Source organism: Balaenoptera musculus, chromosome 4, assembly GCF_009873245.2.
Source record: "Balaenoptera musculus isolate JJ_BM4_2016_0621 chromosome 4, mBalMus1.pri.v3, whole genome shotgun sequence".
Taxonomy (NCBI): domain Eukaryota; kingdom Metazoa; phylum Chordata; class Mammalia; order Artiodactyla; family Balaenopteridae; genus Balaenoptera; species Balaenoptera musculus.
The window spans coordinates 140,637,618-140,652,392 of record NC_045788.1 but is presented as its reverse complement, the minus strand read 5'-3'; the positions used below and the strand labels follow the sequence as shown (position 1 = coordinate 140,652,392).

At 46.7% G+C, this 14,775-nt stretch overlaps 1 protein-coding gene across 2 annotated transcripts in view; it reads right to left on the bottom strand.

Annotated features, from left to right (window-relative positions):
• FAM3B (FAM3 metabolism regulating signaling molecule B) overlaps nucleotides 1-14,775 on the bottom strand; it is a 45,839-nt gene that overhangs the window by 6,432 nt on the left and 24,632 nt on the right. For both annotated transcript variants that reach the window (XM_036849598.1, XM_036849599.1), the window contains exons 2-3: nucleotides 14,066-14,209; nucleotides 9,018-9,141 (exon numbers count right to left, since the gene is read on the bottom strand). In XM_036849598.1, the coding sequence (XP_036705493.1) occupies nucleotides 9,018-9,141; nucleotides 14,066-14,209 (268 nt within the window). The remainder of the gene's footprint in view (nucleotides 1-9,017; nucleotides 9,142-14,065; nucleotides 14,210-14,775) is intronic.

The following is a 14,775-nucleotide window of genomic DNA, read 5'->3' as shown; positions in this document are numbered from 1 at the left end:
ATTTTTACTTTTAAATTGGATAATATGAAATGCCAGCTTCAAGGGGATTGTGTCCTAAAACCAGGAAGAAGATTGAACTTCCTGGAAATGTGAAATATTACTGAAGATCTTGTGTGTGTGTGTGTGTGTGTGTGTGTGTGTGCATCTGTATGAGTGCATGCATCCTCTGTCAAGTTTTAGAATCAATGATACGTTATCTTCATAAAAAGTCAAAGGCATGCAGATTAGAAAAGAAGTGTTATGACTGCCTTTTTTTCTTTTTTCGTAGATGACATGATTGCCTATGTAGAAAATCCAGTGGAGTCTACAACAAAGCTACTAGAACTAATAAGTGACGTTAGCAAGGTTGCAGGATACAAGATCATTATATAAAAGTCAATTGTATTTCTATATACTAGCAACTAACGATTGAAATTTTAAACTTAATTTTTTTAACTTTTAAATTTTAAATTAAAAAATATATACAATAGCATAAAAGTATGAGATACTTAGTGATAAATATGGCAAAAGTATCTGCAGATGCATACATTGAATACTACAAACCATTACTGAGACAAATCAGATTTAAATAAATTGAGGTGAGTAAAAGACTCAATATTGCTAAGATGTCAGTTCTCCCCAAATTATCTAGAGATCTAATGCAATCTCAAAAAGAAAAAAAGAAAAAACAGAAAAAAGCCAGTAGGCTTTTGTGTAGGCATTTATAAGCTGATTCAAAAATTCATATGGAAATAGAATCTAGAATAGTCAAAATAATTTTGAAAAAAAGAACAAAATTGAAGAAATTATATTATTGAACTTCAAGATTTACTGTAAAGTTATAGTTATCAATATTACTGCATATAGTGAAGAGACAGACAAACAGATAAATGGAAGAGAACAGACGGTCCAGAATTCGATATACACGTATATGGTCACTTGATTTTTGCCAGTGGTGCAAAAAGAATTCAGTAGAGAAAGACAGTATTATGAAAAATGGTGCTAGAACAATTAAGTAGCCATGTTTTTAAATGACTACAATTCATATTTCACACCATTTGCAAAAATTAACTCAAAATGGGTATATCATATAAAGTGGAAAACCTAAAACTATCCAACTTCTAGAAGTTTGGAAGAAACTTTGGAGAGCTTTGAAGAAAAATTTTGTGGGTTAGACAAAAAGTTCTTAGATATGACATGAAAAACATGCTCCATAAATGGAAAAAATTGATAAATTAGACTTCATTAAAATTAAGAATTTCTGCTCTTTGATAAATACTGTTAAGAGAAGAAGAACACATGAAACAAGCTGGGAGAATCTATATGAAAATCATATATTTAATAAAGAACTTGAATACAAAACATATAAACCAACCTCAAAATTAATAATAAGAAAACAACCCAATTAAAAATGAACAGATTTGAATAGGCACTTAACAAAGTAAGATATACATACAGCAAGTAAACACATGAAAAGAGGCTCAACATCATTAGTTATTAGAGAAATGCAAATTAAAACCACAGTCAGATACTGCTGCCTACCTATTAGAATGTCTAAAGTTAGAAAGACTGACCATACCAAGCGCTGGTGAATATAGTGGCAGATAAATTGAAACTCTCATACTCTTATAGGAATGTAAAATGGTACAGCCACTTTGCTTTAAATATTTTACCCCACTTTCTTCTTGCTTGCATGGTTTCTGAAGAAAAGCCTGATGTAATTCCTATCCTGTTCTTTTATAAGTAAAGTGTTTTTTTTGTTTCGTTTTATTTTGTTGTTGTTGTTGGTTTTGCCTCTGGCTACTTTCAAGATTTCCTCTTTGTCTTTAATCTTCTCTAGTTTGAATACAATTTACTTAGGTGTACATTTTGGGGTATTTATCCTGCTTGGTTTTCTCTGAGCTTCCTGGATCTGTGGTTTGGGGTCTGTGGATAATTTTGAAAAGTTCTCAACAATATTACTTCAAATATTTCTGCTTCTTTCTCTCTTCCTTTTTCTGGTATTCTTATTACATGTATTATACCTTTCGTAGTTGTCCCACAGTTCTTGGATATTCTGTTCTTTTTTATTTTTCAGGTTTTTAATTCTTTTTTTTTCTTCCTCTTTTCTCAGTATGGGAGGTATTATTGCCATATCCTTAAGGTCAATGATTCTTTCCTTGGTTGTGTTCAGTCTACTAATGAGCCCATAAAAGGGGTTCTTCATTTCTGTCATGGTGTTTTTAATTTCCACCATTTCTTTTTCATTCTTCCTTAGGGTGTCCATCTGTCTGCTTACATTACTCATTTGTTCTTGTATTCTGTCCACTTTTTCTATTACAGCTCTTAGCATATTAATCATAGCTGTTTTATATTCCTGGTATGCTAATTCCAAAATTTCTGCCATATTTGGGCAAGGTACTGATGCTTTCCCTGTCTCTTCAAACTGTGGTTTTTTTACTTTTAGTATGTCTTGTTATTTTTTGTTGAAAGCCAGACATGGTATACTTGGTAAATAGGTCTTTAGTGTGAATGTTATGTTCATGTGGCCGGGAGTTAGGCTCTGTTTACTATTTGCTGTAGGTGTCAGAGGCTAACATTTCTCCTCTCTTTCTTGGGTATCCCTATAGACTCTTTTACATTGGGTTTGAGACTTTCAGTTCTTTTCAGCAGTAATCCCTTGTTATTTTACAGGAGCCCTATTATGTGGTAGTAAGACGTCAGGAATGAGGAAGTGTTCCATAGTCCTGTGATCAGGTCTCAGTCTTTTAGTGAGCCTGTGCCCCTGAGCTGTGGCCTTCACAAGTGGCTTTTTTTTTTTTCTTTCACTCCTTAGGGGAGACAGGAAGGCCAGAGGGGCCTGGAGTTGGGTATTTCCTTCTCCCAGGTTGGCTAGTCTTTGGTAAAACCTTCATTGGTTAGACTCTGGTAAAACAGTTTCCCTTGAAGGCAGGCCTGCTAAGAAGAACAGAACACTGTGGATGTATTTCAAAAATGGCTACTTTCCCATTACCACTGCCAGAAGCACGAGGGGATTTTTTTCTTCAGTCTTCCCTCTGAAAGCCTGGTAGGGCTCCTGGAGGAGAAACTCAGGAAGGTGTAGGAGCTCCTCCAGGGCTTGGCCTCCAGGAGTTAATCTCTCAAGCTCATCCAAGCTCAGTCTCCAGCAATTAGTCACTTACCCTTTAAGGGTTCCTACCGGACGCTGGATCCAGCTGAGCTCCCTGCTCCGGGTGATCTGTGATTTGATGAATCTGCCTGTCTCTCCAGTTTTCAGGGTGGTGGTTTGCCCTGTGACCTCAATTCTCTTGTATGTATGCATTTTTAATACACAGCATAATTTGGGGTTTATGTGCTGTGATTCAATCTAAGAATTGCCTCCTTTTAATTGGCATTTTTACAGGCCACTTAATATATGTGAGATATATTTGTTCTTTGTGATACCTTCATAATTGGGTTGTTTTCTGGTTTTGCTGCTTTTCAAATTTTTTAATTTTTGCTTTCACTATATGGTGTGTATTTTCTTTGCTTTGTTAAAGGTCAGGTATTAACTAAAGCATAAGCATATTTTAAAATGTCACCTAAAAAATGAAAAGACAAAATATGGAGAACAGTTTTATAACACAAAAGGGCTAACTACCTTAATACATAAAGAATCTTATAAATCAATTAAAAAAGGCCAGTGATAGGAACAAAAATGGGCAGGAAATATAAACAGTTCACAGAAAATAAATATAGTCATCCCTCCATATCTGCAGGACATTGGCTGCAGGACCTGCCACGGATACCAAAATCCACGGGTGCTCAAGTTCCATAGCCGGCCCTCCGTATCTGTAAGACCTGCACCAGTGGATTCAACCAACCGTGGATCATAAACATAGTATGTGATCCATGGTTGGTTGAATCCACACATGTGGAGCCTATGGAGAGGGCGGGCCGGCTGTACAGCCGTTCTTAGCATGAAAAGACCCTGGATTCACTCACAGCAAGAGCAATAAAACACTAATCTGAAGACTAACTTTCTTCTCTCAGAATGGCAAAAATCAAAATATTAGTCAACATGCCTTGCTGGACAGACTGTGAGGAAACAGTCATTCTCATTGTGTTAATCTGAGTCCTCTGAAAAGCAGATGCCAAAACAGGGTTAAATGCACTAGAATTTTTATTAGGGGAAATATCTATGAGAGAAGATGAGAGGGGTGGGGTTAAGCAGGGCGAGTTGTCAGACCCCAACTCAAGCCTGACCCTAAGGGGAGGAGAGGGAAAAAGCTGGGGGTGGGCATGTCCTAGGCTGCCAGGCAGTCTCAGGAGACTTCGGCAAGGCCATTGGGCATCTTGGAACGCAAGCTGGGCTTCAGCTGAGCCTGTGTGGCCCAGGAATGGGGCTGCCTGGTATCTCAAGGTTCTGATAAGGATTCTCTCCTTGACCAAACTCTACTCAGGCCCCCTCAAGCTCTTTTTAAACTAGACCTGACTTTTGGACTTCTGTTCATCTCTGCATTGTCCAATTTTATCAAGAACTCTGCTAAGTCAGTTTAAGCAGAAAGCCCCACCTTTGATATTTGATCACCATCCATATTCAATCAGTTTCTTAAGCCTCCTCCGCCCTCCAGGTGGTGTCTGATTGCCCTGTCCCACCTTCAACAAGAATCTTGTTAACCTGTTTAGCCAGAATCCCCTCAACCCTGATGCTTCCTCTTAGTAATTTTCTATCCACAATCTCCACCCTGCTCCTTGGCTGTAAATTCTTGCCCATGATGTGTCTGGAGCTGAATCCAATCTCTCTCCCCTGCAAGACCCCACAGGAGTGGTCCCAAACTTACTGCCCCTTGAATAAAGTCGGCTTGACCATTTGCACGAAGTGTCATGAATATTTTTTTCTGTAACAGGTCTCAGTCACTGGCTAGGAGCAGCCAGGGGAAGCCCGGCCTCCAGCAAACTTACTATGGACTTCACAGTGCAGCAACTGGAACTCTTGGTCAATGAACTACCTGCCACTAGAAGCCTGAGAAGTGCATTCTCACGGTCACCACACTCGAACGTTGCCAGAGTGAGAGTCATTTAATTCCAGGCCAAAGACTTCAAAATTCAAAGTGGAAGCTATTTATAATTGAGAAATCTATCCTCAGCCAAACTATCAGTTAATCGTTGGTGGGAATGAATACATTTTAAACATGAAGAATCTTTACAAATATTACCTCCCCTTGTACCCTTTTCTCACGATGTTATTGGAAGATGTGCTCCAGCAGAACAAGGGTGGAAACTAAGAAAGTGGAAGGTACCGTATCCAGGAAACAAGGACTCCAACAACAGAGAGGGAGGCAAAGGTCACCCCCAGAGTGGTGGTGGAGAGGGGTCCCTGAATGACAGCCGCACAGTAGCTGCAGGGTAACCTGGCTGATTGGAGAGGGACAGAAGCTTCACAGGTGAAGTTGGTAGATATCTGATGTGAGAGATTTATTTTAACCAGAGGAAAGTTTAAGGATTAAAATGATGTAAGTTCATGGAAAACCAAGCGAGCCAACAATAAACGAACAAAACGTAATTATTGTACACAACATGCTGCAGTTGAAGAACCTCTGCTTAGTCCCGTTAGAAAAAAACCAAACTGGAGGGACTTCCCTGGTGGCGCAGTGGTTAAGACTCTGCGCTCCCAATGCAGGGGGCCCAGGTTTGATCCGTGGTTAGGGAACTAGATCCCACATGCACGCTGAAACTAAGAGTTCGCATGCCACAAACTAAGGAGCCCGCCTGCCACAACTAAGACCCGGTGCAACCAAATTAATTAATTAAATAAGTATTAAAAAAAAAAAACGAAACTGGAGGCCCCAGCTTGAATATATCCCTAGATGGACCTTCACAGTCACACAACCAAAACTTAAAACTGCCCCAATGTCCCCCAAATGCTGACTCTGACCTTAAACAAAACCTAAGCTTTCTTTATGTCAGCATGACCTTGCAGTTATGAACAAGTCAGCTCATGCAATGCAAAGGCACATAAGTTTCTAGTATCAAATCACACTAGAAAACACTGTACTTACTCAAACTTTATAAGCCGAGCCGTGGCCACGGAGCGCCACGCTGCCTAACCGCCTTCCATTTGGAAATCTTGTTTGCCAGGAGTTGGGTTCTCCCTTGGTAAAATATTCCTATCAAGTAAACTCTCTGAATTTTATTTTCACAGTCATAATCATGTAAATGATGAATTTTGCTCAAACCGTGATGACAGTGTAGTAACTTAATCAGGACAATGGTAAGGAAAGAGGACAGGAATTGTGTGATAGTGGAAAAGAGCTGACCTCCCGAGGGGCAAGGCAGCAGATAATGCTGAAAATGGGAAACAAGGAAGTTGTAATGTAAACCCGCTGTTTAGAGGTATGGGTGTGAGTGAGTAGGGAGACTCTGCTGACAGATGGAGGGGGCTGTCCCTGGGGGAGGTACATTTGCAGGTGCCCAGGACATGCTGGTTGTAGGGATGAAGCAAATGGCAAAAAACCTCTTGTCTTTCTACATAAACCTGTGTGTGTGTATTTAAGGCCCCACAACGTGGTCTGTGGGATATCAGTTCCCTGACCAGGGCTCAAACCCGGGCCCTCGGCAGTGAAAGCGTGGAGTCCTGACTACTGGACTGCCAGGGAATTCCCAAACCTGTATATTTTATTTGTAAAACAACGAGATCTCTGCATCCCATACTTTCTGTTCCAGGGACCTGTTAGGAGAAAACACAACGCTAAAGCCACAGCAAGTGTCTTGGCATCTGGCCTCATTGATTCCTGTTCCTTTTAATTTGCTTTTGTTTGTGCTTATCCTGCTTTATTCTGCACTGAATTCTGAAAAACATCTAGAATACTGTTTGAAGCAGGCAAGCTACCTTTGGTTCTACACATTCATATAGAGGGTTAGTTGTTCCTTTAGACTATTGGATTCAAGTTGGTCCACCCGGCAGACCCTATGTTTGCCAGGGTGGAATCCTGGCTCCGTCACTAACAGCTGTGTGATGAGGGGCAAGTGACTGAACCTCTCTGTGACTCAGTTGCCTTATCTGTATCATGGGAATAATAATGGTACCTACCTCAGACAGAGTTCTATGAAGTTAAAGTATAAGTGAGTTGGTTTGTACCAGGTAAGATGCAGTAGCTCCTATGCCATGGTCGGGAGAAGGTGTCAGGCACTGTGGAGCAGGGCAGATCCCGGGCTCTGGGATCTGAGCTTGAATAATCCCCTTCTGGCGATGTGATTCTAGATGAGTGACCCCCTCCCACTGTCCCCACCCCTCCCAGGTCTTCCCGCCTCTTCCTTGCCAAGGGATCCTGCTCAGTTTTCAATGTACCTCACTGACAATCCCATTCATCAGGACATCACCTCTGAAATTACACACACACACACACACACACACACACACACACAATTACCATACAGCATTTACTATGGGCATTTGCAAACTCTGTTTGTTCTCTCCAACTATACCACTGGTTCTTAATGGGGTGAGGGGTAGGATTTTGCCACCTAGGGGACGTGTGACAATGTCTGGGACCTGTGTGGTTGTCACAGCTGGGGGGGAGGATGGGTGTTCTCTGGCATCTAGCGGGTGGAGGCCAGGGGTGCTGCTAACCCTGAAATGCCCAGGGCAGCCCCTACCATGCAGGGTGTCCATGGGGTTGAGGTGGAGAACCCTGAACTGTGACGTCAGCTCCTTGGGCAGGAGCCACGTGTTCCATGTCATGGTCCCTCTGCTGAGTGCCTCACCCTCTGGAGTTCATCGGTGGGTGAATGTTTATCAATAAACTGTCCGGCGTAGCAAAGGGAGCCTTAGAGACATGATGGACCTGCAGAGTGAAGGGGCTCTTTCTACCTAACTCCCAAATATTGAATGAGGGGATATGCCAGGACTGTGTAAGGTGTACGAAGCTGAATCCGACACCCTCTCTGAGCGCGCTGCCCGCTCCTTGGGAGAACAAGGTACGTGCAGAGACCAAGGCACTGAGAGTGGAGGGGTGGAAATGCAGCAAGTGCCAAGTGCTGTGGGCAACAGCCAACCAACAAAAAAAGGGAAGGTGTGCCTGGTTTGGGGCAAATGGTGGGATAATTGGGAATGACTTCCTACTCAGCGTTAGGAACAGACCACAGTTTCTCTCATTTGTAATAATTACTTAATCACCCAAACCATCCTTAAGCTCGGTGTTGTGGGTTGCACTGTGTTCCCTCAAAGTTCAAATGGTGAAGTCCTAACCCCTAGAACCTCAGAATGTGACCTTATTTGGATATAGACCTTTAAAGAGATGACTGAGTTAAAATGAGGTCTTTAGAGTGACCCTAATCCAAAATGACTGGTGTCCCCTTTAAAAGGGGAAAATTGGATCGAGACACACACACAGAGGGATGGCGCTGTGAAGACACAGGGCAAAGTCGGCATCTACAAGCCAAGGAGGGAACATGGGACAGACTCTCCCTTGCAGCCTCAGAAGGAACCAGCCCTGCCCACACCTTGATCTTGACTTCCGGCCTCCAGAACTGAGAGAGAATGAATGTCTTTTGTTTAAAATGCCCTGTCTGTGTACTTTGTTACGGCAGCCCTAGCCATGGAATACACTGGGCTAGGACACTTCCAAGTGCCAGGGTTTATTGGGCTGTCAAGGATAAGGCAGTCGCACAGAGCCTGAACCGAGCTACGTAGGGGGTGGGGGCTGCAGGGAGAGATGACACCGGCTTTAACCCGTGAGGGTGAGGATCAAAACCCAGATGCAAGGACAGCCGTGTCCGCTGAGTTCTGATGTTTCCCTGACTTTGAAGGGCTAGAGTACAAAATATGTACTAAGGTTTCTGCTAACTGCTGTCAAATGAAAGTTCAACACGGGACACATAAAACCAATCTACGGGTCCCATCTCCCCACCCTCGGCATGGCGGGCATTCTCAGTTCCCCTCGGATGCCCCCCAGCCTCTGCCTGACGTCAAGAAGATGGCTTTCTCTCCTGGGGCAGACTTGCTGCTTGCTCAGCCTCAGAGAAGGGAAAGGACCAAGTGGGAGAGCTAGGTTTTCTTTTCCCGCTGTAGTACTTACACCTCATCCTCAAAGCAGATCTTGGCATACTTGTCCCTGCCACCGCCACTGAGCAACCGGTAGGCGTAGGTGTTTGGGGGACACGGGGTCCAGTGGTCACATTTTTGCCTTTTCGGGGCAGGGGCTGTAACGAACAGGAATAGAACAGTTAGCGTCATGCAGTATTGATCAGGTGAACCCACTGCTTGACTGTGAACGGCAGCTGTTCTGTCCCAAGACTTCACACCAGCAAGTCCCAGTAGCAGTGGGGGAAAACTGGGAAGACACAAAGTTAATTTAACCTGCTTTTGTCTTCAAATAGCAAATATGCCAAAGGGAGGGGATGTTGAGTAGGCAGAACAACTTCAGAAGGGTTGGGAATCACTCTTGATCGTCATGACTGCCATTCTTGGATTGCAAGGCATAGTCTTTTGTATTCCAATTAAAGAAAGATTAGTTGGGTCTAAGAGTGCTGGTGAACCAAGAAGTAGCCTATGTCTCTTGTAATCATATATATATATATATATGGATATATGGCTTCTTTTTTTATAAATTTATTTATTTTTTTAATTTATTTTTGGCTGTGTTGCATCTTTGTTGCTGCACGTGGGCTTTCTCTGGCTGCGGCAAGTGGGGGCCGCTCTTCGTTTCAGTGGGTGAGCTTCTCACTGCGGTGGCTTCTCTTGTTGCAGAGCACGGGCTCTAGAGCGCAGGCTCAGTAGTTGTGGCACACGGGCTTAGTTGCTCCACAGCATGTGGGATCCTCCCAGACCAGGGCTCGAACCCGTGTCCCCTGCGTTGGCAGGCGGATTCTTAACCACTGCCGCCACCAGGGAAGTCCTGGATATATGGTTTCTAGGTAATGTTTATTTCAGGTGTACAGCAAAGTGATTCAGTGATACACACACACACACACACACACATATCAATATAAAGTTTGTTTCGCCTAGAAATAAGCTGTGAAGCTGAACTTGCCCTTCATTACTTGCCCTTCTTTCTTTGGCACCGGGACCAACAGGCCTTGTGAGCCCTGAGTATGATCTCTAAGTGCACCTCCAGGACAGGGGCCTAAGACAGGGCAGCAGGTTCCAAACTGGGGTGGGGTGGGGAAGCGTGGCCGGAGGAGACAAAGGGAACGGGATCAAGCCACACGGAGGTTCCAGGGAGTTTGCGTTCTTCCGCTCAGCTGTCCCTTGTCCGTCCTCCTGCCCGTCAGAAAGAAACATCGCCAGCCCTCCCTCCTTTCCGAGGGTTCGCATCTTGGATTCAACCAACCAGGGACTGAAAAGATTCCAAAAAAATTCCAGAAAGATCCAAAAAGCAGAATTTGAATTTGCATCCTGCAGGCAACGATTTATATAGCATTTACATTGTATTAGGCATTGTATGTGATCTAGAGATGACTTGAAGTGTGCAGGGGGGTTTGTTAAGATGACTTGAAGTGTGCAGGGGGGTTTGTTAAGATGACTTGAAGTGTGCAGGGGGGTTTGTTAAGAGGGTAAATCCTCTGAGTTCACATCACAAATTTTTTTTTCTATTTCTTTAATTTTCTATCGATATGAGATGACGGATATTCACTAAACTTGTGATAATCATTTCCTGATGTTTGTAAGTCAAATCATTATGCTGTATGCCTTAAACTTATACAGCGTTGTATGTCAATTATATCTCAATCAGATTGGAAGAAAAAAAGAAGAGAAAAAAATAAAGTATATGGGAGGATGTGGGTAGGTTATGTGCAAATATCGCACCGCTTTATATAAGGCACTTGAGCATCCATGTGTTTTGATATCCGCGGGGGTCCTGGAATCAATCCCCCATGGATGCGGGGGGGTGATTGTAGTAGTCACAACCCGGCTTGGTGTTCCAAAACTCACTGGAAACCTGAGAAATGCCCGTCACAGCAGTGAGCTGCCACTTTATGCCTGTCTGACTGGCAAACTCAGAAAGCTGGGACACGCGAGTGTTGGTGAGGACGGTGGGAGACACAAGCCTGGCAGGCAGGCCCATTCTGGAAAGGCGTCGGGCTCGACTGAGTCACCTGAAGGTGACACGCTCGCCATGGCTCCACTCCTGCGTATGTAAATCCCAAAGAACGTTTCAGCCAGGTCCACAGGGAGACAGGTGAGGGCGTTCCCCGCACAGCACCTGTGTGGTGATAAGCTAGAGGGAATGCGGAGCCATCTCCCAGCCCCCAAGAGGGAAAGAGGAGGAAAATGCGAGGACTCGTGCCCCGGCGTGATGCAGCTGTGAGCAGCTTCCGAGGAGGAGCACCCAGAGCACGACGGGGCCTTGGGCATGGCGCTGAGTGACACCAAGAGCCAGGTCTGTAAGAGCACCGGAATGCAGGCTGGCAGAACAGGACAGCCTGGTCTGCAATTAGGTGTTCAAACAGAAAGGTGTCATTAGACGCCTCCGAGCGCTGGGAGAGAAGTCAGAGAGGGAAGTGGAGATAAAGGGAGAAATCAACAAAATGAGGGAGGCTTGGGCCGTGGCAGTGATGGCGTGGCAGGCAGGTTGCCTCCAGCCCTGGTACAGAGGTGAGAATCGGGAGTGGGGTCAGGCCACTCGAGGTGGCTATCCTCTTGCTCTCTGCCCATCCCCTGCTTGACCAGGGCCTGCTTCACCGACACCCCACTCGCATGACTGACCTCCCTACATGCTTGCCCCAGGCTCAGCTAGTGATTGTTCTTATCAGAGGGGCGGTGAGGGGCCTGGTGCTCTGCTGGTTTCCCTGGTAACTGATGAGCCAACCTGAGGCCAATCCCCCTGTAACTGCCAAACTCCCCCCTGCCCCTAGGAGCAAAGACTGCGGCCAGGTCCTGCCCGCTTCTGGCGCCCACAGTGGGGTGTCGCTCCAGGACCTCATTCCAGACGTGCAAGCTCCCCCATCCATCTGACCAATGACGTCTGCGTTACTGACTCTGGGCACTTTCTTGGGTCTTGAAGCTGGGCAAGTGCAGGGCTTGTAGGCCTGCGGGGGGCAGCCCAATGGGGAGAAAAGGGGGAGAGGTAGTCCGAGGAGGGGAGACTTGGGAAGCTGAGCCCTGCCGGGGGAGGGAGACCGTGCGTCTGTCCTTTCCCGGCGGTGAGCACAGAACCTTCCACAAAGTCGAGGGACTGAATGTGAGACCTAATCCCCCCCCATGAAACACAAGGAACAGGGAGAGGCAGGGAGGCCAGAGCAGGGAGAGCTGGTGCCCACGCAGATTCCAGCAGCTCCCAAGGATCCTGACCAGGAAGAGTCGGGCCACGTCTAGAAAATGAGCACGAGCCAGTGGGACTTGCCCATGAGTGCCAAATCGCGTGGAAACGGAGGGGAGGCAACATCCAACCTATGGACAGACGGGGTGAACCCAGGAGAGCTGGACTTGCAGGGTAAGAGTTAACTTCATGGAAATCGGAAGCCAAGATCAAGGGCCTCCACAGCTGAGTCAAGAAATGGGCCATTTTAAGAGAAAAGATAAGGAAGTGGAAAAAGCTAAACCTGGATAAAGGGGGGCCAGCCCAAGGAGGTGGGAGTGGGTCGTCTCACTCGGGGGGGCCTCGGCCACGGGGGTTCAGTGCTCAGAGCCTCGGTATCCAAGGCTCATTTTGCTCAGAGCCCAACACTGATCTCATGTCTCAACGTGATCCTTCCTTTGCTTCCGATTCTGAGCGGATGTGTCCCCCGCACGTGGCCTGGGGGACTGCAGAAACGTAGAACAATGGGCAGGGCCGGAGTAGCGGAGGGGCTCCAGAGCCCTGCAGCCTGCAGAAGCTGAGCTCGTCCTGGAGCCTGGTCCCAAGGCGGGGAAAGCACCCTCTTCCTGCCTGTCTGGCAGGCACAGGAGGGGGGCAGCACCTGGATAAGGGGCACATGTCCCTGGGGAGCATCTCCCCGGCCACACTGCTGATGACAGCACGGGGTAAGGCTGGCCGCAAAGCCAGCCTGGCCCCATGCACCACGCTGTCCCCTTTTATCCTCTCGTTCATGTGAGCACTGGAGTATGAATCAAAGACTCAACCTCCAAACTCTGAGTCCAGCCCCCAAGCAGTCACGTGTCCCCCCAGAGTGGAGGTCCCAAGCCAGCGGGTGTCAGGATGCAGTGTCACGGCCGGCTCTCACCACCACCCTTGGGTTCCCAAAGCTTGATGTGCTTCAGTCACGGGGGAGGGTGACAGGTCCTCCCCGGCCCCCACTGGTGGGAATCAGAAACCATGTAAACGAGTCCTTCTAAAATCATCAGGTCAGAGGCAGCTCCTAGAGGCAAGCCTGTAACCAGGACCAAGTTCACCTTTTGTGTAAAAATGGAGACAATGAGAAAGCAAGCCCTTTGAGGGCAGCTCCCATGCCCTCCACACATGGGGTCTCCCCCGCGGTACTGGGCCTCGTCCACAGTCCATATGCAATAATCTATCTGATTACAAGCAAATTCACTGTGAAAACCTTATTTAAAATGAAAACACCAATCATAGTTGATTTCTGGAAAGTTCTTTTTTTTTTTTTTCCTGGACACAAAAGGTAATTAAATGGTTTTCTTACAAATTTTTAAAATCATTACCCAGTTCTTTATACTTGTGCAAATTCCTTCTGTATAGTTTATTTCTGTGTTAAAAATACACTAGCACACTTATTTACCATGAGATTGTGAAAAAGGATGCAGATGACTACTTTAGGGTCCCACACATTTTCCAGTGTAATTTTTAGTGGATATTTTATATTTACTTCATTCCTAATTCCAACACATATTTTTATTTAACGCATCTTGCCCATAAAGTTTGTTTTCTTAACATCATGGTTTGCCTTGGGGTCTCATGAGGCATGAGGAGGGGTACCTACCTTGGAATAGTATGGGAACTACCAGAGAGGCTTTTTCCTCTTCCTCCCCCTCCCCTCCCCTTCTCCCTCCTCCTCTCCCTCCCCCTCCTCCCCTCCCCCTCCTCCTTCCCCTCCCCTCTCCCTCCCCTTCCCCCTCCCCATCATCATCAACATAAATGGCCAGTAGGGGCAGAGCTGAGGTCAGGGCCCAGTCTCACCACAGCAGCTGGGCTGGGAGTCCTTGCTTGGACCCCACTGTGGTACCCACCTTTGAGGACAGGCCTCTCACCGATGCTCCGGATGCTGTAGACGGCGCTGGACAGGGGCAAATCTGGAATGAGCTCTGCCAGCAGGTACCCAGAATACCAGGCACACAGGGAGGCGAAGATGAAGAACACTGCCTTCAGGGTGCCTGTGGACAGATGAGACAAGACACGTCGGGCGCCTCCCCTCCGGACCCTCTCCTCCTCGGCCTTCCCTGGATGGCATCCCTGCACCAGTGTCAGCAGGATGCCCTGAGGGGAATCACCCTGGGAGACGGTGGGCTGGTGAGGGCCCGGGGCCACTCAGTGGGGCCACAAGAACGGGTACCAAGAACAGGATGTGAAAGCGGTCCAGGCTGAGGTTCCCTATTTGCTGCTGTGTTGAGTCTCAGAGCTTCCTCAAAGGCTCAGGTCAAGGACTCATCAGGCGGCCCTGACAGGGGCCTAAGGACAGAAGCGGCCCTTCCCTCGTGAGCCGCTGGAAGCTCCTGGAAGCAGACGGAAGCTCTGGGGGGGCGGCGGGGGAAGCTCTGGGGGGGCGGCGGGGGCAGCTCTGTTTCGTTTACTGCTGTGTCAGCAGTGCTGAGGACGGTACCTGGTGCCCGTGAGCACACAACCGCCCCGTGACACTGGAAAAGGTCCCCAGACTGTCAGTATCCTCAGAGACACGGCTGCGGGGACACCCAAGGCTCCTGGCGGCAGAAAGTCCCTGCAG